Here is a 21859-nt window from a genome sequence, read left to right on the forward strand (position 1 = left end):
TCATCCGGTGTGTATCAAAATGCTACCGCTCTACACAACAAAATAGAAAAAAGCCCCAACCCCTTAACCTGGTCGGAGCAAAGTTTAGGTTAGCGTCAAGAGCCTGTTAGAGAAGGGGGACTATATAAAGGTTGAATCCTCCTTATTCACCAGAGGGTTGATCTCAACCAAATCCTGTTCATAAGATCATAGAGTGAAGCCATGATAGCTATTCCGAGTTGCTGAAATAACTCCAGATACTTTACAACAGGACTGACTTGAGTACAAACATACATTAAGTTTTCCGAACGAAAATAGGAAAATATATACCGGTAATTGGTGTTTGTATTTTTTGGTTAAAAAAACCCGAAGCATTCAAATACTGATTTGAGTACCTGCATAACGAAAGAATATCAGAACATTTGACTACTTGGTCTCAGCACTACTTGACAAAAGAAGCATATGTCCTTTAAGACGTCTTTTGTAGCTACGTCTTCGATGGTAGGATGGACTGTTCTGTGTACCAGATAAGCTAGAGAGGAGGTCAACTGTATCCATCCACATTCTTAGTCTATCTCTTCCTCCCTAAGTCACGCCCGCTCACACACACACACACACACACACACACACACACACACACACACACGCACACACGCACACACGCACACACGCACGCACGCACGCACTCTCTCTTCGCCCCTGTCCTAAACTGTACTACTGTGGATACTCACCTTTGAGTCAGAGTGCAGCTCTAGGTGGGGCTCGTGGCCGTTCTCACTGCCCGCCTCAGTAATGTTTATCACAGGTGCTGAAGGAGATGAACAGCAGAAGAAACACAACACAGACACATCGCTCGGTCATCATGCAGCAGACAGAGCAATGGATTGATCCACTACAGGTGGAGCCAAGCGGAGCTAACGGTCACTTCACAAGCTTTAAAGAGCAGCACAGCCGGATCCTTCCACCAGGGGTCAGTGTCATGGCACAGTAAACAATCAGGTGGTCTTTGGGTTATGTCCAGTGAAGCTGATCCCATTTCTATCTAATGGGGTGCCATAATGGTGGAATGTGGAACAATTAAGGTTGTAAAAAGACACGGGAGGATTTTGTTCAAAATTGGACGGCTCAAAACTTTGAAATATATTAGATGGTTTAAATGATCAAATTGTACAATTTGATTTGATTATAAATCTAATTTCCGTTTTCTGGAATGCATTAACACTATGATCCTCTCCTAATACAATATATCGCAGAACATTTCTTTAAACAAATCCAGCCCTTCCTTGTACTCCTTTTCCTTCTCTGTGAAAGGAAACATGTGTCGCAGCTATTTCCTGTATCTGTTCAGACGAAAACACTCAAACCATGCATGTGAACTCTCTCTCTCTCAAACACACCCACGTCCACACCTCTCTGCAACTCAATACAGCATTCTGGTCCAGCCTTTAGGATGTGCATTGTATTTCCTTTCTATCGATTTAAAACTACACCCACTATCCTACTGTAGTTGTGTTTCGTGTGCCTGATTTGTCCAACGGTGCATGTGTGAACTTAACATGTGTATGCACGATTGCGTGCACGTGCGTGCCTCTGTTGGTGCTTACGAGAGGGAGCAATACCTCCGTCTAAGCTGCGGCTGATCCTCTTGGATGAGGTGCGCTCAAAGTTGGGCGCGGGCCGGTCGATGAGGGAGCTGGCCAGGCGGGTCTGGGTCTGCGTGCGCCCGCTGTATCGGAACTTGGAGCCCAGGGTCAAGAAGCGGGCCTTGGGAGGAACCTCGGGGCTGTTCAACCTGAGGGCCGGAGAGAAAACACTGCATCTACAGGTAGCTGTTCAGGTGAGGATGGGTCTAAAGAAAACAACTCAGTTTGGACCATGAATAAAGGAAAACCGCACTTATTTCTTATTACTTTAATTTTGTATTCGTTATAGGATTGTCTAACAATATGTTGATAATCGCAGTATAATCTGCATCGTGTGCCAGGTATCGCATATCGTATCATGAGGTACCCTGTGATTCCCACCCCTAGTTCAATCTAAAGAATCACATCAGACACAGTATTTCTCTCTACTGATTGGTTAGGGCAGCACTGACAGGGCAGCACATACACTCTCCAGAGACTGAGTTGTAATGATGAATTAAACTGATGTCTTTCGACTCCTTATGAACTGTCATGTCTTATTACATTTGTGCTACCATGAGCCCACGTGTATTAACTTGAGTTATCTTGTTAAGTGGAGATGTGTGCGTGTGCACCCATGTGTGTGTGCGTGCGTCTGTGGGTGTGTGTGCGTGCGTGCATATGGGCCTTTGTGTGTGTGCGTGTGCATGTGTGTGCACGTGCATGCGTGTGCATGTGCGTGTTTACCTGAAGAAACTGTGATTCTCCACACACACTTTCCACAGCCTTTTGGCAGAACGGTGGTTGGGTAGTTTGAATCCAACCGTGCTCTCAAACTGCTCAGACTATCAAGGAAACAAAAAAGGCCATAAACAGATCAACACTAGGAGAAGGAGGAAGAGAGTTTAGGCGTGCATCATTATAAACCTGTTTGTGCAGACTATTCCCTCACTTGTGTTACCATGGAAAGAACATCAAAACTAAACTAAATAGTGAAAATAATACAACCGCATTGTTTATGCTGGATGTTGCGAGTTTGCGTCTCCATACCTCTCCTGGTCTGATCTTGATGTAATAGTTGTTCCTTTTGTATGAAATCTTGAGTATTTTGGGCCAGGCGAATCGATTGATGCGAAGTTTGTCTTTGTAGACCAGCAGCCCATTGGCACACACACCAAGCATGATGTCCACACCCTCAGAATCCTGTAACAATAACGAACATCGATATAAAACACAAGTATAAAGGAATATCATAAACAGTTATTATGTATGTATGCATTTTCTTTTATTAACAGTATTTGAACTAGACCAATAAGAAATATGGGATGCATCACTGAGTTAAATTTATCTAGACATGACGGGCTCTTAGACAGTATTGGTGCATCAGAAATTCAATAAAGATTCACACACATGCGCACACACATGCAGCCTCACTCAGGCGCACACACATGCAGCCTCACTCAGGCGCACACACATGTAGCCTCACTCAGGCGCACACACATGAAGCCTCACTCAGGCGCACACACACACACACAGAACTGTAACTCAATTAGCTGGCAGGCTGACACACTAACCAGGCCAGACACAGAAAAAGGAAGAAACAAATCTAAAGAGGTGAAGAGGTCTTAATACAAGTTTCAAAGGAAGATGAAACACAGATTAGGAGCCCGGGACAGAACCGATGGACGTTAAGACACAAATAGAAAGATAGATGGAAACATAGACAGACAGACAGACAAGGATGGGCAGGAAACATTGATACCAGTCGGTAACCAACAAGGGCAAAATCTGCTCGGCTAATGGCTAAGGATTTATTATGTCGATAATGGATGCTTTTACTGTAACACACGAGTGCACACACGTGCCCATCCCATGCTATTAGGGAGTAGCCCATCGACCTTGCTCTTCTCTGTGCGCTGGGACATTGATCAAAACAAAAAGTGGAAGTTGGGGGGGGGGGGGGGGGGGGGGGGGGGGTTTGCTCTTAGTCGCCATGGCAACGGCGATGGGTACGGCGGTAAACAACAGCCCCAGAGGGGTTTGGAGGTGATTCTGAACGACTACACATCATACATGCCTGTTTTTGTATGTACTAGCGTTGCCGTGAACACAACTGGATTACTCAACAGATTGCTTGCCTTGTTTCCCACTCTTTGTATTTCTTCATGTTAATAATCCTGTCGTGGTGTATGTACGAAGACTGGATTCTTGATCGGTCTGGTTATCTGCCATGATAAACATCTATAAACACACCGAATCTCTGTGGGATAAGCAGGCACTTTCCTCTTGTTGCCAAACAAGTGAAGCGTGCCCTTAAAGGGAACCGACCTGTTTTACTCTATAGCAAAAACTATCGCAGACCTCCGACATACAGACTTCTTCTCCGTCTCATATTATTTCACATACTCCATTTCCTCTTTTATAACATACCCCGCCACAAATGCATATACACACACACAAGCAAACACACATACACAAACTGTCTGGCTGACCTAGTGTCCCAGGAGGGGAGAGATAGGCAGTTCCCATGGAAATGGCCCCCCTGCTTTCCTAAGTGTGTTTGTACAGCTGACATATTCTCTCTCTCTCTCACACACTGTCCCTCCCCCGCTCTCCACATCAAAGCTAAATATGCCACATTGCCAGACAGGTTATGGAACAGATATAAAGACATCAACTGTTTTTTTTTTATTCTGGATGAATTCAACCACACTGGCTGAAGATGAACAATCGGTTAAAAAAATGTCTTTATGCCATTGTGGACCATCATATGACTCATCACCACCAGCCAGCAATGCAGAGAACAGACACAGCTACAGACACGCCCCTTATTTATGCAAATAAGCAGGGTGCTCTACCCAGTGAGCTAGTCATGGAATGAGGCACGTACCCCTGGCAACGGTACAGCCAGTAGCCACACTGACTGGCATAATGAGCTAGTCAGCGCTATAAACCCCGGAGGCCATGAATCTGGTTGGACCAGTGGCCACCATGGCCTTTGAGGGAGACAGAGGGGCTTCATTGACCCCAGCGGCAGTCAGTGTCAGACTGTGAGGGCCGTGTCCGGAGGGTCAGCAGGCCGCTACGTACCTTGGCGCGGTGAAGGTCAACCCCGTACATGGATAGCTTCTTGGCGTTTTCTAGGAACTGGGTGTCCGCCTGCGCTGGGTTCATGCCCCTGGAAGCAAGAACAAACCAGAGTAGGTGGACTGTGGCTGTACTAGGTACTTCTTTGGTGATATACATCTTCGTTTATGTCTATGATGAAACGAGAAACCAAAGCACCGACTTAACACACTCAATTCAGCACTAACAAAAATAAAGTACGTTTAATAATTGCACACGACAGATCTAAAAACATCCCAAAAATACATTTTGGTACAATTATTTTAAGTTTGGTTGCCAGCAATGAAAACAGAAAATAAACCACATTATATTCAAGTGCCCTCAAAAACATCTGTATCCAGAGAGTTAATTTTGATGGTTCCCCTTGACTGTGGTATTTCATCGTTGGCAAAATGGACCCCCCCCTCCCTCAAGTAAACCGGCACCACCATGATGTGACCTCCGACCTGTGGGATTTGTGGAGTTCTAGAATCTTCTCCTCCATCTCCTTGTTCTGATTGGGCGCAAAGCTTTGCTTGGTGATGTAGTCCAGAGGTTGTGGCTGGTCAGGCTCGTAGTCCCCATGCTCTGCCTGAGTCATGGAAGGAAGGACAAGGAGATATATTTAGACATCACAATGTATGGAAACATTCATTTTCATTCTGTATAAAAGATATCTATCCTATTTAGAAAACCTCTCTATATAATTGTGAACTACCATTTATAAATCAATTTACTGCACTTTGGATTTAATTGTGAGCAACTTTTGTTAGCTTTTGGAAAGACAATCCTAGGAAACTATGATTGACATTTAGAGACTCCAACAATGCATTGTGGGATAGATTTGAACTCACAAACCATAAAGGTCAACTAATAAAAAAGAGTCAATGCGAGATAGGATGATACACAATTTGTTCTTGTTCGGCAAATCTCTGCCCCCACTCGAATACTCTAAATACGCACAGCGATGGTTGGGAGTTGCCCTTTCCCTGCCCACCCACTAGCCCAATTGAATCCCATGCACACGGACACGCACACACACACACACACACACACACACACACACACACGCACGCACACACCTACCTGCAGTGTGTAGGATCCCAGCAGGGCATGGGTGACGAATGAACAGGGGAGACGGCCTGAGGCCACATCCTCACGGAGCTGCAGACATAACAGGTACCTGTGATGGAAAGACATGATGACGTCCCTGACATTGCGGAATGGGGCTTGTCCGTAGCACAGATCTACCTGATGGCTCTCCCAGCGTTTGGTGAACAACTGGTCCAAAAAAACAAAACCATTGTGTGTATCATTTGAGCCATTTGAAAAGCAGGTATTTTTCTGCTATGCTTGTATCAACAGTCAATGTCGTAACTCCAACATTTACGCAAATCTCTTCTTTCAGACTGCAAAATAGTAAAAAGCGTTTAGTGAGATTCAATATGATCCAACATTAAGATCAACCATTTGTAGAAGAATGGTTAAAAAACTGTAAACTCTCTGAAAACACTTTGTGTTTGTGATAACAAATATGTTGGGACTTGGAATGCAGACCTTCATAAAACGGTTGGGTCATTTTTAATTTAGCAAGACCACCTCGGTGGTGTTCAGTTGTGTGGTGTATGTGACCTAGATTGACCCTGCGTCTCTTAACTGTCAGAGCAGGGGTCTGGTCCGTTATGCACACACATGCACAGACACTTACAAACAGCCCTTAGACTGTGGGGCAATGTGTACGTGGGTATGTATGTATACATAATGTGCAAATTCTAGGCTGCACACAAAACACACTGCTATCTGGGATTTTTGTTGTAATAATGGGTCTCAAAACTTAAAAAAAGACAAACAACAATCCATTGAAATCAACGTTGTGTACCTGGTAATGTCTTCAGTCAGCAGCGAGGGATCGGGAGGGTAAAACTTGACGTTGAATGAAAACTGCCAGTTGTTGCCTGTGTGGGGTGAGAGGGACGCAGCATCAGAAATCATTCATGTTTCTATATTCTGCACTGGATCAAAATAAAAGCAACAGAAGATGTAGTCAACCCCAGAGAGACCTTTCATACATTTAGTGACAAGAGAAGTCAGCACGAGAATGATACCTAGATCAAAATAGAACAGTGTCACTGAGGGTTCTGAGAATTAGTTGAATGTTCAATGTAGTCAGGACGAAGATAATACTGCTGGCTTCTGTCCATGACATGCGCAGGTTGAAGCAGACGGAAGGACAGGATGTGTGATTCAATCACTCTTGCATGATCTAAGGAACTAGGAAATTTCTAGAGAAATACAGTAGGACAAAAACACACACACACACACACACACACACACACACACGCACTTCTGACTAGCTAGACCCAATTATATTCTTAGTTGTGCTCATTTCCAATGAATTCTCCACAACAACAATTCTGGTTGCTGCCATTGTCTCTTTCTTGCTCCCTCTCTCCTTCCCATTCACTATCAACACAGAGTGTTGATAGTCGAAAAATGCTCTGATTTATTCCACAATAGGCTTATCAATGCCACACGTTTTTGTTTCCTTCTTACTGAATTCACTCATACAACCCCTCTCACTCCCTCTATTGTCCCTCATTCTCCAGTAACTTCATCTCCCTCTCTTCTCCCTGTGCGACATAAGCTGGCGATTACATCATCAGGAAAATTACATCTGGGAAAGGATGACTTCACAGAGAGACCATTTTCTAATCCAAGTGTATGCACACACACAGACACGCACACACAGACACAAAGGCCAGCCCAAGCTCCTTCCTGGAGGGAGAGGGAGGAAACGATAAGAGTAATAAGGAGAAATATAAGCAGAAGGGTGACACTGCAGTAATTAGCATTAGGATGCTAATGTTGTGCACAACACACTGTAATAAATAGCAGGGGTATTTTTCCCCACTCGTCGATATTCCAAACGCATTATCCAAGTTCCCGCACTGTGATACTGTGGACCGTAGGAAGAGACACCGTTCACGGCCAGAGTTTCAGTTTTAGATTTAGGTTTTGCCAGAGAAGTGTGATTAGTTACCATGAGGGGGTGTTCCTCTGGGAATTTTTGTGTGCGTGTGTTATTTGATCTTGTGCTTGCTCCACACCCAGCATACTCAATCATGTGATACCAAAATGATGAGGGCCCCTAGGGACAGCAGGTGGAACCACCAGATGTCTTGCTCAATGTACCTGAGTGAAGATGGCAGTGTTTGCAATCAGAGCATTTATAAAAAGAAACAAAGAACTTCTGGAGGGCGTTGGAAACTACGGTTACTGCACACTGTTGTTGTGGTTGGGAGTTTGATCACCTGCGTGGATGCCACCACCGCATGCAGCACACTAGAGACTGCAGACCACAACTGTTGTTTTTGGAGACTTGGATGGAAACGATTGCCCATGCCAACCCGCCCAAACCTTACTGACTGAGGGAGAACTCCTCCACCCGCCGCCCATATTGATTCAATAAAACCTCAGCACACAACCTGCTGGTGTCACTGATTAAACTGTTGTAAAGGAATGAGCAGTGACTACACTGTGTTCAAACTGGTTCGTAAGACTATTAACAATAGAACAACAGCAACTGAGAGAATCATTTTCTCCACTAATGATTTGGAAACTGTCCTTATTTATTTTGATCTTCTTACAGCTTGGTGACAATCGAGAACGCTGTATATATACACTGCAAAAAGGCGAATGCAGAATCTATGTATGGTTGTTTAGTGCTAACCAAACGGCTCTAGAGATGGGCATGATGCAACCGAGGTGTGTATAACTGGTCATTTGTGAGAACACACAGAGACTGACCACTCACACAAGTGAGTAAGTAGAAACAAAGTACATACACAAGCATAGATAGATGTATGCAACATTCATTGTGCACACCCAGCCTCGCCTTTGACTTTACGTGCCCCGTTCAGACACAGACACTTTACACACACTAATTATAAAAAGGCAGTGAAATACTTTATAGGGCCAAAATGACACGTTTCAACTGAAAATTCCATGTGTAATTGCAGCTTAGCGTTTCAGATCGCAGCCCTGCATGCACATGTAGGTTTCAGAAGGAAAGCCGAAAAGTACAATGTTGGACCAATAAAGTACAATGAAGGAAGTGCTGCTAGACTTCAACTCCAATGCAGAGCTTTGGTCTAAAGCACGATATCCTACTGTGGAAGAAGTCCGCCATCTTGCTGTCTACACTTAACTGATTTGACAAGGCGTTGAGCCCATTGTTTATGTTACTGTAAGACATTAAAAGGCAATATGGATTACTTCTTTCATTTGATTTAGTATCGCAGCTAAGCGGGTAAAAAAAGATGGCATTGTTCAAAGGTCTAACATTTTAACGTCCTACAGCTCTTGCTAATAGCTTTTAAATCGAAATGCCAGTCTTAGGAACCTAGTGAATTTGCAGCGCTGTATGTCGGCTGTATTCAATTGGGAAACCATGTTCATGGGGAAGGATGGGGGGGTTTGCTAGTAAAGAACCACTTGGGAGGCTTTTCAGAGGAGTCAAACTTACTGCGTATCTGTCTCTTGATGTCCTTAGTAGGGTCCAACCAACACTGTTGTGAGGAAACAGAAGGAGAACCGCATCAGTTATCTTATTGATGGAATAAGTCATAAAACAGACTTTGTCACATTATAGACAATTATTTTCTGAATGTGCGACCCACCCTCTGTTCGTGGCTATCCTTGTACGTCAGGCCGAAGTAATCCCTCTCCATTAGGTTGAGATGCTCATAGACTTTAAAGAACAAGAACTGTCCCTTCGCACGTTTCTGAATGGAGATAGAAAAAACTGACAGATTAGTTCAAACATATCTAGCATTTAGACAATATCAGCATTGATCATAAATCAAAGTGAAACAGTGCGAAACAGTGTGTTTACCTCAATGTACTAAAATTTAGTACTAGTCAATGAGTCAGTATATATATTTTTTGTATGGCCTTTCAATCAGTTTCTCTAGTCTCAATAGGGCTTCACAGGCCCACATTACACGACAAACACCCCCCTAACCCTACGCCATCTAAAGCACAAGGGAGATATTCCAAGAGAAGGACCCATTCTCCCAGCAAAGGCTAGAAGTGGAATCGGTGCCAAATATCATTGGAACCGATATGCATGCACACGAGTTGACCTTGTTTAAGTCGTATTCGTCTTCTCAACTCAATTCCCACATATGTCTCAAGTGAGTCCGATGCTCAAGCAAGATTCCGTCATCGGACGATAGTCTGCTTTTGGTTGTACTAATCCAGCAAAGACCAGATCAAGAACCAATACCGTTACAATTAGTGAAATGGGTCCCTTTTCCAGTAATCCGGGAAAAAACTGACATCAGAATCCCCTGATGAGAACTGTTATATGTTGCCAGTTCCTGGGGAGAGGGGTTGAATGTTTAGAATAAATAAAATGTATTCCTACTGAACAGATGGAGTGCTATCTGCCATTCTTTGTTTTTTTAATTGAATAATGCAATCACTCTGTTTCGTCATCCGTCTGTCCATCTGCCTGCCTGGTGGTCCATTCCAGAGACCAAAAGTCCCTTGGCTCCAGGCTAAAGCAATCTCATACAAATTCATTGTGTTCAGTCCTGTTCTATGGAATCTCACTGCGTCTCTGAAAGTATGGGTTTATTGCCTCTGGATACTCAGCCTGAACTAAATGGTTCTTTGGACAAAGCGTCAGAGAGTTTCTTTCTGAGATCCCACCACTTATATCACAGCTGTGTATGACTATTCTATAAAATGTCAAGTTAAAGTGAATGTCAACTTTTTCTACAACACACAGATTTATTTGATGCATTTGTTGAAACAATTTAACCGTGATATCTGAGATGGCTGCATTGCATGCATAAATATGCCATCATGAATTAAAAAAAAACACACCCAGAAATCCTGGCGTCTCAGTCTGACCTTTGATTGAGCGATAAGGGGCTTTCTGGCAGTTTGCTCCCATTTGAGTGCTGACTCCTACCAGTAACATCAATCATCTCAACATCCTACACACTCAAATATGACGATGGCATTCAGTACGTAGCCATGTGCCTAACTGAAAGAATTCAGAGAATGTCGTAAAATGTCAAAGAAAGCCGAATTGGTAATTTAATTCAGCTAGCTTCTCTCACTCACCCCATCGCTCCCTCAATCCATCGCTCCCTCCCACACTCCCATAAACAGCACGTTCACAGACGGACTGAAGGAGGGGGGAGTGTGATACATTGGGGGAAAACAGGAAATATTAGAGAATGAAGGAAAGAATGTCTTTTTGTCTTCGTCCCTGGGACAGCTGAAAACTTCAGTGGTATGTTCCAATGCTTAGTGGCACACACACACACACACACACACACACACACACACACACACACACACACACACACACACACACACACACACACACACACACACACACACACACACACACACACACACACACACGCTGCATTGAGGGAAGAATGCGACCTTTCACTTTTCCTCTGTGTGCTAGTCTCCGTGTCTGGTCTGTGCAACAATCCCTCTGAGCAAGGCACTTTCCCAGCGATTCCCAACCCGTTTTAGCTCAAGAGCCCATTTTTAGCTCTGAAAATGCTCTAAATTTTATACATCTGCTTCAGCATCAATGATTTTTGTCAGTAATATCAACCTCCCCCTGAATATAATCGCATCGCTATACTACAACCTTAGTGATTGCATGTCAATTGTATATATTGGACATCTATGAGAACAAAAAAAAAAAAAAGTGATTGCCTTAATGGATCATCAAATACCTATAGCTTATATCAGCAATTGCCTGTGACTCCGTTTGCATATCAGGGGGTAACAAATGGGCCCCCAACCTCAAAGTTGGGAACCACTGTCCTAGCCCATCACAGCATGATCAAGGCCATCTGGATTTGTATGCATTTGAAAACAGCTTGCTTGAGTCATAGATATAACTTGGCTTTATGCACACAGAAATGCTTGTAAAACAGATTTGCATCAGGTCGATTAGCCTGGCTGAAACTGAGCCCAATGATTTTTTTTTTTCTAGTAGTGAGTCGCAAATCTGAATCCTATTCTAATGAAATTCCTTGGAACGAGACGTGTAACATTACTACACAGCCCCCAGCGATCAGCAGGTCAGGTAGTGAGCCAATCACCTAAAAAATAAACCTCAATCATTGTTTCCATGACCAGATGGATTTTGGCTCTTATGTGTCAAACGAAAAAATCCAGACTCTGGTATGCATACTCAGTTTAACCATCTCTTTTTCTTTCTCTTTCTCTCTCCCTCTCCATCTCCCTCTCATGACATCCTGTTCTAGCTATGCGGCCATGTGGAGGACGGTGGATTTGGGTGTGTGTAATGTGTGTGTCTGTGTGAGTGTGCTGTAGAACAATAGCATATAGTTGTTGTATCAGCGTTATCTGCAGAGACAATGCAGCTTCTGTTCAAACTCTCACACACACACACACACACACACACACACACACACACACACACACACACACACACACACACACACACACACACACACACACACACACACACACACGATCTGTAAGGCAGGTTCGGGACACAGACAGTTGCCCAAAACTGCAAGCAAGACCACAGTCGAGTCCTAACCTATGACTTCTGCGCATGACATTTCCAATGTCATGAAATTACTTCAAACTGGTCTATTTAAATTGGGTTTTTGAAATGCAACGTATGCGACTTGGAAAAGCTTTCCCAATTTACAACAAAATAAGTCCACAAACGACAACACAACTAGATCCCGACCAAAACTGGATTTTAGGGGTTGATGCCGATACCGATATTAGGAAGTAAAAGATTTGTTGCCGGCCGGTGTTCAGAATATAGATATATCAGCCTTTATATAGATCACCCCAGGATCATGGAATGATGGGGGTGGAGCAGCTCCTAGGGATTTGCTGCTGACCCTCCAGCAATGCTTCGGGCCACAACAACATCGTCGTAAAACCCAGAGCTAAAGGAACCAATCCCCTTTATGGGAAGAGCTAATAACCTTCACACATAGCATAATGTAAAACTGTTAGTGTTGGAAGTGTTTACGCAAATGTGCTCTGTTTAGAGGCTTGAGAACATTAACAAAAGAGGTGATTCTGTTAATAAATCAACACCATTTCTAAAATGTCATATCGGCCAACACATTTATCTGTGATAGGCCAATGTCAGCCGATAAAATCAAGCAAAACAATACATCGGTCTGGCTCTAAAAAACGACCACTGCAAAGAAAAACGACAAGTCGGTTCTGCCTGCCATGACATTATGCTGAATTTCACTGCAGACTGCAAGCAATCCTCCATTTGCAAATGGGGATGTAGGAGATGGGGGTGCAAGAGATGGAGCCAGAATGTTCATGGTCGAAGGCCCCCTGCCTGCATGGGGGAGCAGATGCCTCCCGCTAATCTGGCGGGACCCCCTTAATCTGCCCAGTTTGTGCTTGATGTGTGTGTGTTTGTGTGCATGTGGGGTCACCAGACATGCCAAGCACTGTGTGCTTTTCTTATCCCTGAAAACCACGCCCTAACATTGTAATTGTACACACACACACACACACACACACACACACACACACACACACACACACACACACACACACACACACACACACACACACACACACACACACACACACACACACAATCCTATTAGAGCATTGCGTCACTGACACACTGACACTCACGTGTTGCCTGCTCAACCAGCTTAAGGAGACAAGCTGCAAGCACAACTAGATGGTGGGTAGGGTACAGGTGGTTAGGGGACACCACTAGCATTACAATGGCCATGTTTCTATAATTGCCATCTCCCCTTGAGCCACACACATTTTCTGTACTTTTACTAATAATAATAATAATAATAATTTTTATTTATAATGCACTTTATATTCAAGAATCTCAAAGTGCTTCAGAGAAAAAAAAAAAAACTATTAAAAGGGGGAACCTCAAAGAAAGTTTAGCTAAATGCTCTAATACTAGTCAATAGTCTTATTATAGCATGGATCAGTTTGAAGGTATGCAGAATATACTGTGTCGTTGAAGTACATTAGCCAATACGTAGCAATTTGATTGTCCGGCAAAAGCAAACAATCGCTCCCTCGGGGACAGCCATTACGGAGCGAAAGGGAAGGTTTTCAGTCACCCTAGAATTGCATGCATCAGTTGGGTCTCTAAGGAGAGGGAGAACGGCATGTCAACAAAGAGACAAAAGTAAAAAAAAATGGCATGTAAACAGAGACTAAAACAACCCATATGGATTAGCAATCCATACTAAATAGATTCCATTAGAACTGTCTTTCAAAATGATTTAGGACTTTTTAATCACACGTTTGCCCGTTGGAACAAACTCAAGTTTGGTTGAACCGGAGCCTTCCAGTTCACTGACAGATCACTTTGTGTAACACACACCATCGCGTTTCTGTCTTCGTCTTTGTTTGTATCTACAAGCTTGTGTTAATCGGTGCGTGCGTGTGTGCGCGCGTGCGTGTGCTTCTGCGTGTGTGCTTCTGCGCGCGCGCGCGTGCGTGTGCTTCTGCGTGTGTGCTTCTGCGCGCGCGTGCGTGTGCTTCTGCGTGTGTGCTTCTGCGCGCGCGCGCGTGTGCGTGCGTGCGTGCGTGCGTGCGTGTGTGTGTGCACGCGCAGAGCCGCGTTCGCTGTCTCACCTCAACCTCGCAGGGGAAGTCGGTTCCGTCCAGGAGGGCCACGTGACACACCACAAGCTTCATCTTGTTCCTCCTCACCAGACGTAGGGGAGACTGAAAGATGGAGGACAGCCCCTCGTCTGCTGTTCCTTTGCCGTCCCCTGTCGCCGCCGGCTCTATGCTCTTCCCCTCCACCTCGTTCTTCTTCTGCTGCTGCTGCTGCTCCTCTTCCTTCACGTCCTCGGTCGCAGACTTAGCCTCGCCGGGGCTTTGCGCGGTGCTCTCTGTCACTTTCTCCTCCGTCGCGGGCTGAAACGCGGGGAGAGACAGAGTGGGAAGGAGGGAGAGGGACAGAGGGAGAGAGAGAGGGAGGGAGAGAGGGAGGGAGAGTTAAGCAGAGCAGACAAGACACACAAATAGCGTCTGTGTCGAGGAGAGCATTTGAGTGAATAGACACGCACGCCAGGACAACAATGAAACAACAGTTTGACAGTCGGAGCCTGATGTGTAGTCGTCACTTGAGCCGTCTGCTTGGCCGGTTGTTTCTACGGGTCACCCAGCTGTCCGTCTGTCTCACTGGCAGTTTGTTGTGACAACAGTACACATGGGCCTTTCCTCCCAACAGTTTGTGTCTACCCCCTGCCCTCGCCCGTACAAATAATTCAACAAAAACAAAAAGGAAACGCACACAGTTGTGTTTGTCAAAGTAAATACTGCACTCTCTCTGTTTGTCCGCCCATCCTTATACCTATTATGACCTACTGTCTGTGTGCTCAAACTTGGCTTTGTTTGTCTTGGTATTGATGCATCCGGTTGGCCACAATTCGTGGTTTGGCTAACTCCGGGCAGTCCTATTGGTGACTGGTGCTAATGGTGTCCCAGGGTGTGACTGATTGTGAATCATTGACTTTGCGGGGTGTGTGCCGTTTGTGCCGGAGACAGAGGCACTATGTGTGAGTCTGTGGCATCGACTGGCCTTAAACTGTCACTGTGTTTTAGTGCTGGTTATTTGACCCCATGTCAATACCTATCTGAACACATAGGTATTGATTGTATGGAGGGATGCATGATAAACATCAGGTCCGATAAACGATCGAGATATTGGGAAGTTTTAACGTATTATTCCGATAATAAAATGATAGTCGCTAAATAGAGCCGATAACTGGAACTCAATATCGCTTCCATTGGCTTACCCTTATGGATTAAGAAGGACTGCTCACTGTTGTCACACTCATGACGTTCACCCTTAGCACCTGAGTAGTGCCACGTGGTGTGGTAGATTAGGGAGCAAAACAACTTGTCATCGCAACTTTGGAAGCTTTCTTACAGTCGCAGCACGATTGCTATTTGCGATACCTGTTCAGCTAGTTTGTGTTTACAATTATCAGTGATGTCAGATGGTTGGTCACAAACTACAGGTTATGACTGATTATATGATCAGTTCTCAGCCATGAGTAGCAGGAAATCATCCGTTATAGGGACGGTTGAAATCCTTTATAATTAGTGCATCCCTAGTTGTATGTCCTTATCCCTGTTGAGTACCGTGAATGAGTTGACCACACACGCATGCCAACCAATTAAGTGATAATGGATCCACAGTATCCCTATTTAAAAACCATACACTCAAGGGAGTTGTAAGGCATGATGGACAGTCAAATAGACCAATAGGGAGGGATTACCTGGGTGTCCGCACTGGCGTTGGAGGTTGACTCTGCCTCTTTTTGCTTGACTTCTTCCGACTGAACTTCTTCCTTTTCTTCGACTTCCTCGATATGGCCGTTTGTCTCTGGGGCCGGGGCCGGCGCCTCCTCTTCCTCTGTCGCCTCGGAAATCACTTTATTAGTGGGGGAGGTCTCATTGGCCACCACCTTGAATTGAGAATAATGCAATTAAGTAATTCGTAATAATTAGTGATAACAGCTGGCAAGCATTCAGAATCACATTAAGAGAGCTTTTGATAGTGAAAAAGATCATGAGAAAGTAAGGAGTCATAGTCAATGAAATTTAACATCTGGTAATAACGTTACAATAATCCAACTACTGAGGAGTTGTTGAAAACACCTCTGAAAATGCCATGTTTGTTACTAACCAACAGTTGTTAGGGAGACAATCTAAAACAAATGTACCTGGCCTTGGGACTTCTGCTTCTTAAGCCATGGAGGGAGGAATCTTGAGATTCCCTTCCCGTCCTTCTCCTTCTTATCCTCCTCCTCCTCCACCACCACCTCCACCTCCTCCTCTCCCCCCTCTGCAGTGGCGTTCTCACTGTTTGCTACTTCCTGGTTGTCCTCTGTGGCCTTCTCCGGTTGGTCGGGCTGAGTAGCTGTCTCCTCCGCTTTTTCTTTCACCTCAGTCTCAGAACCCACTTCGGTCGTCATGGCGACGCGTCAATCTGCCGAGTCAACGAGAAGCGAGTGAGGGGAGAGAAAAGCAGTGCTATATCATCCATTATTCCCAGTGGAGCCATCCTAATCAACACCCCGGTGGCAAAATCCTCGATCCTATCTATTTAACAGGAAATATATCTCTAAAAGGTTGGGTAGGCAAGGTATTGAACACCCTTTTTTTGTCATATTGGTCTAAATCTCTTTACACCTCGACAGCAATCAAATAAAATACGAATTCCATTCGACCCGCATTAAATGATTTGACGTCTTCCTGTCCGTCTACCTACCGACCCGCCCTCACGCCCCCTGTACAACCATTGTGCATGACCCGAGTCATCCATACGGCTAGGCAGACCATTTTGCTAAAGCTCATGTGTAATGTGTTTTGGGAATGGCTTTGAAAGGGGGCCTGAAAGTATCCCACTCCTAAGGAGGAGTGGGATACTTTGAGTTGGATACTTTACAAAATATAGCATACTCTGGCATGTTTACTTCAAATTGACTACCATCACTTTAACATGTATGACATGTTTGGATAAGAGCTCGATACATTCGGTACTGGGACTGTGAAATCTATTAGATGAAAATGAACTGATAAGTTATATCTAAAATAAATGATGACAACATGTCAAAACATAGTGAGAAAAATGGCAGATTCAAAGCAGCCTGCACATTTTGGCTGCGGCATCCATTTTTCATGGCTCGCTACTCTAGTGTGAGTTTTGTGCACAATAATGTTTAATAAATGAGCCCACCAGTTTTTTTTTCTTCTGGTATCCATCATTAACCAGGCATCTTAAATAAAACACACATACTTTAGTCTGGCGCTTGTACGATGGGTTATATTGTCCTAAATAAAAATTATGCCAAGACGTTGAAGAAAAAGTATCAGCCGTTGATACAATACAAGTCTGCATATTTAGGTCTCTGGTCCCCAGCTAATGGTGAATGGTGGTTTAAAACATTGAGCTCATGGATACTTAAAGCATTAGCACATGAATTCCATGGTAGTGGAGCAGTCACTTAAGCTTCTTGCTCCCACCCACTCACAGTGAACTTTTTAAAGTTGGACAAATTTCTACAAAACATGCACATTAGGGAGTCATCAAGATCAACAGCTGTGTGGGCAAACAGGCCTGCCGCCCCCCACAAACACACACACTCACTTAATCACACTTCAGCTTGTCATCGTCGCACATGACTTTAAACATGTTTTCCAGAGACACATATGCATGCCAACAACATGTGGATCAAGTACCCACACCCACACCAAGCTGATCAAGTACCTGTACACACACAGAGGATGTGACGACACTCGGGGACCATGACAACGGAACCAAGGGCGAGCTGAGGTCAGAATTTATAGAGTGGCTGTGGATGCCTGCAGCCTGCTAGTGTTAAACCAGACCAGAGCCCCAAGGTTGTGTGTAGCGTACTTGACACACACACACACACACACACACACACACACACACACACACACACACACACACACACACAAGATTACTTGGTTTCATGGTCATTGATATGTTTATTTTTAATCTGATGCTAGTTTTCAGATTTATCACTCATTCCCTGATGATACCTTCAATAATACAAGTGCGAGTACAAGCGCACGCAGACACAACCACGATTGAGTAAAAATAGAACAGGTCTCCTTACGCATGATTGGCTAATGAGGTGGAGGGCAGAGAGGAGGGAGAAGCGGGAGGAAAGAGGATGTCTAAAATGACATCCTGTGAGTTGCAGACATGATTTGCAAATCACAAAGAGATGAGAAAACAAGGCAGATTCTATAACCAGACAATTGTTTTTCCAGACCTGCAAATACACTTTGTTTTTTTAAGCGTCTGCCTTGTTTGTGATGCAGGAAGTGTTGCTGATGCAGGAAGGTTAACCTGGTCAGCTGTTGATCCAAATGTTGAGTTCAGTTGAAATAGCCTACAGATTCAAATTATTCAAAATAGTCTCTTAGTCCACAGTTGGAGTGTACGTGTGCGTGTGTATCATAACTATCAAGACACCATTTCTTCTTCGCATCGCATCGTCCAAATCACCACAACATAACCCGCTATCTAGATTTAACTGTCACAACTAAAAAGACTGTGTGGTTTTGAGCTAATGATTTTGTTAAATTTAGTTTAGAATTTCCTGCTATCTCAATAGTTTCTCTGTAAACAGCGTAAAGATCCGGTCAAACCAAAAGCGGAGCTTATTTCTGCACGATGTAAATACATACAAAGTAAATGCAACGACACTATACATGAACATTATATGTCGGCTCAAATGGCACAGCGTGGTTCACGCAGATTTTGTGTGATTCTGCTTGCGCAAATTCGCCTCATTCACTCAAGTTGAAATATTAGCACTTTGCCACGAATTTTCACTTAATGCTGAATCTCTCGCACAAGAAAGGTTTGCAGTGCGCGAGTAACGCAAGTAGAATATTGACTTTACTTTTGGTGTGAACGCACCTTAATGGACACCATGTAGGAAAACCATGGTTTAGGCTACTAGGAATACAGACTGCTGTAGTTAGTGGCAGACTATCCAGGCCACTATCCAGCTCAATATGATCCAACACTAGTTGTAGTGGTCGTCCCTCTTGTTGACTCAAACCAGTTCTTCATCAATGGTTGAGCTGGCTTTGCTCGGGTTTTGAGTGAGTGTGTGAGCAGCATGTGTGTGAGAGGGAGAATAAATCTTGGCAGTGGACTGCATGTTTCTGAGAGACATTTGTCACGGCTGCTTAGTCCTTTTAAAACTCTAGAACCCTTCGTCCGTCCCCCTCTCCCTCTCCTTCTATTCCCCCCTTTTCTCAGAGTGAGTCTCAGACTAGAGAGGACTTTCTACTTATCCCACTCATCCCACTCTATCCTAATAAAATGTTTCTCTCTCCCGCCCTGGGAGCCCACTGATCTGCCCCGTCCGCCTCTCTGTGTCCCTCGCCCAATCTCTCCTCTCATCTGCGCCTGCCTCAATCCCTTCTTTCCGGGGCCCTTTTCAATCTCTCCTCTTTATCTCTCTTTTGGCCGGCCTCCTCGCTCCATTTCCCATACCACAGTCCACTCGCACAATGGAGTCAACATTATTGCATGTTCATCATTGTGTCCCTCTCCTCTGCCTGCCTGCCCTCCGCCCCCGCCTTCTACAACCATAGGATCAATGGCTTATGGTTGGGGAACGATATCTGCATGCTTAGCATGTTATGTAACTATGCTAGCAAGCTGGGACATTGACACAGTAGGACTTCCCTTTTACAAGTGAACTAGAAAGTATCATCAAAGACCCGGTCACCATATGCCAGCGTACACACGTATCCATCCAAGTTCTGCCAGGGTCTGAGGTTGTGTCTTGAAAACATGCGTTTTCCTTGAGAGATCTAAACGCCCACTATGTGTGGTTAGTTATAAGCGAGTGTGCTAAAAAGGTTTTGAATCGATCAAAACTCACGAGGATGACCGACGCTAATGCAGCAGCATACCTAATAGTAATACCCTGGATGTCCTTTGACTGAAACAGTTTTACAAACACTACCTAGGTGTAACTTCAAATGGGACTCTTTGGTATGGGATGCATTGCATACAAAAGAGTGAGGACGGATTAGAAACACACAGGCTTTCATACCCCTTGATTGAAGATTTACAACCCCATATATAGGGTAAATAGTTTTTCACTAATAGTCCATAGCTGGTTAGTTGCTGGTGATTACATGGATGGATTAAGTTAGAGAGATTAACATCTTACTTCGTTGTGCCCTTTAACCATGCAGTACTTCCCCACTCTTCATCTTCCTCCTTCTCAATTCCCTTTTATCTTATCCATTCTTTTGTCCAACTTGTGTATACAAACAACAACATCCGCTTCTGATATGCAGATCATGCCTGCCCCCCTCACTTCAGTCCCTCCCCCTCTCTCCTCATCTTCTTTCGTTTGTCCTTCAGTGCTCTGTAGCTCTAGAGCTCCCCCCAACCCTAGTTGTGGAGTGGCATGCAATTTAGGGAAGGGGGGGAGAAGGAGTGAGGGACAGAGCGCGAGTGTGAGCTAGTGGGGTAAAGGGCTTTGGAGAACCACAAACAAAAGGTCAAGGAGAGGAGGATGGAGAGCAAGAAACAAGGTTACAATGAGAGGGGCGGTAATGAAGTGTGTATAATAGGAGTGGGAAGAGAGCGGGAGTGTGAAATACGGAGAAAGGGAGTGGGTAGGGTTTTAAGTAACATGTTGTTTGGTCTCCCAGGGTCAAGTTCAAGGGGAGACGCCTACGCAAGGCATTCAACATGTCCCAAAGGCTCGGATCCATGCCTCTTCATGGGACTGCCTACACACGACCACCTTGAAACCTTCCGGCAACATGACTCCCAACCCCCCTGGGTTCAGATGATAGGTTTATGACACTGCGATTTATAGTGTAATAGTTTATTTAATAGTATATGTATTAGTTTGAGTAAATAAACCATTATTTGCACTGATAAAAGATCCCCAGTGAGAAATGAATACAGACGGAAAGCTATAGAAATTCTCTCATCTTGTTTACCTCCAAATAAAAAAAGTATTCCTCAGAAGAGCCATTAATAAGGGGAAGTAAGTAGGCAAGAAAGTAAGGCAAAGCAAAAGGAGGAAAGTAATAAGGAAATACTTGATTGAGCCTGACTGGGAAAATCTGTTGCTCCGTCATAGCCTTACCTCAAAGCCCAGTGTGCGTTTCATCCCAGAGACCCCTTGATCTGCTGGAAAATTAACTCCAAGGTGCTTCACTATAGGCAGCCAGCAAAGAAAGCTTTATACAAGCAATTTGTTGTACCATTCGTCACAAGGAGGAGATTACGGAACAGTGTGTAAATGACAGACTCACGCCCACGTACACGGTCAAGGTTTCATGCCTGCAGTGCTATTATCCACATTGCCGGGGGCATCAATCACAACGCAGAAAAAAACGTACATTGTGCAGAGGCACAGACACAGACAAGCACATGCACAGCTCTTCCATATCAACTTTATCTGCCATAGGGTTGTAAGAGAGCTATTCCACAGTGAAGTGCTTTCTACATTGCAGGCCCATGGCCCAATCCCTTATTTTATAGCAGACTACCCCAAGAGAAAAACAAAAACAACCAAGTA

At 44.4% G+C, this 21859-nt stretch overlaps 1 protein-coding gene across 7 annotated transcripts in view; it reads right to left on the minus strand.

Moving 5' to 3' along the window:
* epb41l2 (erythrocyte membrane protein band 4.1 like 2) overlaps positions 1-21859 on the minus strand; it is a 45260-nt gene that overhangs the window by 16657 nt on the left and 6744 nt on the right. For all 7 annotated transcript variants that reach the window (XM_030346022.1, XM_030346024.1, XM_030346020.1 and 4 more), the window contains exons 2-14: positions 16481-16746; positions 16034-16222; positions 14376-14663; positions 9386-9490; positions 9232-9274; positions 6586-6661; positions 5793-5889; positions 5174-5298; positions 4692-4779; positions 2652-2804; positions 2349-2446; positions 1599-1771; positions 711-787 (exon numbers count right to left, since the gene is read on the minus strand). In XM_030346022.1, the coding sequence (XP_030201882.1) occupies positions 711-787; positions 1599-1771; positions 2349-2446; positions 2652-2804; positions 4692-4779; positions 5174-5298; positions 5793-5889; positions 6586-6661; positions 9232-9274; positions 9386-9490; positions 14376-14663; positions 16034-16222; positions 16481-16732 (1764 nt within the window). In that variant the 5' untranslated portion in view covers positions 16733-16746. The remainder of the gene's footprint in view (positions 1-710; positions 788-1598; positions 1772-2348; positions 2447-2651; positions 2805-4691; positions 4780-5173; positions 5299-5792; positions 5890-6585; positions 6662-9231; positions 9275-9385; positions 9491-14375; positions 14664-16033; positions 16223-16480; positions 16747-21859) is intronic.

Source organism: Gadus morhua, chromosome 21 (assembly GCF_902167405.1).
Source record: "Gadus morhua chromosome 21, gadMor3.0, whole genome shotgun sequence".
Classification (NCBI taxonomy): domain Eukaryota; kingdom Metazoa; phylum Chordata; class Actinopteri; order Gadiformes; family Gadidae; genus Gadus; species Gadus morhua.